Below are 872 nucleotides of genomic sequence, written 5' to 3' on the forward strand. Positions count from 1 at the left end.
GGGTGAGGGGGCGGGGGGACAGGCAGGACAGGGCTGGGGCACACCTGGGACAGGGAGGACACCCAGGACAAGGGTGGATGTGGTGGGGGGCCACCCGGGACAGGGAAGAGACCAGGGAGGACACGGGACAGGAGGCAGCTCCAGGGGGGAGAACACAGGGAGGGCACAGCCAGCCCCGTGGGGATGTGGGGAAGGGACAGCCAGCCCCGCGGGGACCCGGGGCAGCCTCCCCCTTACCTCCCCACGCCCCCGGTCCAGCTCCCCGCCCCGCAGTGACCCTCACTCTGTACTGGGGGGCCTCAAACTGGTCCCAGCCTCCGGTCAGGGTCCCCCCAGCGAGGGACAGAGCGGGACAAGCCCCCTGAGACCCGCGCAGCCCCCAGGACACGGGGTCCCCCGGGGCTCAGCCCCTGCCTCACCATCCACGCGGGGTCTCTTGGCAGCGGAGCCGGGCAGGGGGTGCAGGCGGGGGGCTGTGTCCCCCTCCTCCTGCGGCTGCAGGGAGTTGCGGTAGGTGACAAGGGCCGGCCACGGCACATCCCGCGGCGGCAGCCACCGCTGCTCCCGGCACATCTTCTCACCTTGAGGACTGGGGACCCCACATGGCCCGGCCCCGCCCCGCGGCGCCAGCCCCCGCTGCTCCCGGCACATCTTCTCCAGGTAGGCCAGGCTGTGGGGTGGGGGGGGACACGGTGGATGACACGGCACCAGGGACCTGCAGGGTGCTGGGGGACCCCACATCACCCCCAGGGACCCCACGCGGACCTTGAGGACCCCACTGGGGACCCCACATGGCCCCTGGGGACCCAAATGGGACCCCCCTGGGGACCCGTGCGCCCCCCCCCCCCCCCCCCCCACACACAGGCCCGCCG

General features: G+C 73.7%; 1 protein-coding gene across 1 annotated transcript in view; it reads left to right on the forward strand.

Moving 5' to 3' along the window:
- Nucleotides 1-276, forward strand: part of CUNH7orf43 (chromosome unknown C7orf43 homolog) — a gene marked incomplete at its 5' end in the record, with an annotated part of 3,396 nt that extends 3,120 nt beyond the window's left edge. The window contains one exon of the mRNA XM_009278859.1: nucleotides 259-276. Within this exon, the coding sequence (XP_009277134.1) occupies nucleotides 259-276 (18 nt within the window). The remainder of the gene's footprint in view (nucleotides 1-258) is intronic.
- Between the last annotated feature and the right edge of the window lie 596 nt (nucleotides 277-872).

The sequence above is a fragment of the Aptenodytes forsteri genome, unplaced genomic scaffold (assembly GCF_000699145.1).
Source record: "Aptenodytes forsteri isolate BGI_AS27 unplaced genomic scaffold, ASM69914v1 Scaffold955, whole genome shotgun sequence".
Classification (NCBI taxonomy): Eukaryota; Metazoa; Chordata; class Aves; order Sphenisciformes; family Spheniscidae; genus Aptenodytes; species Aptenodytes forsteri.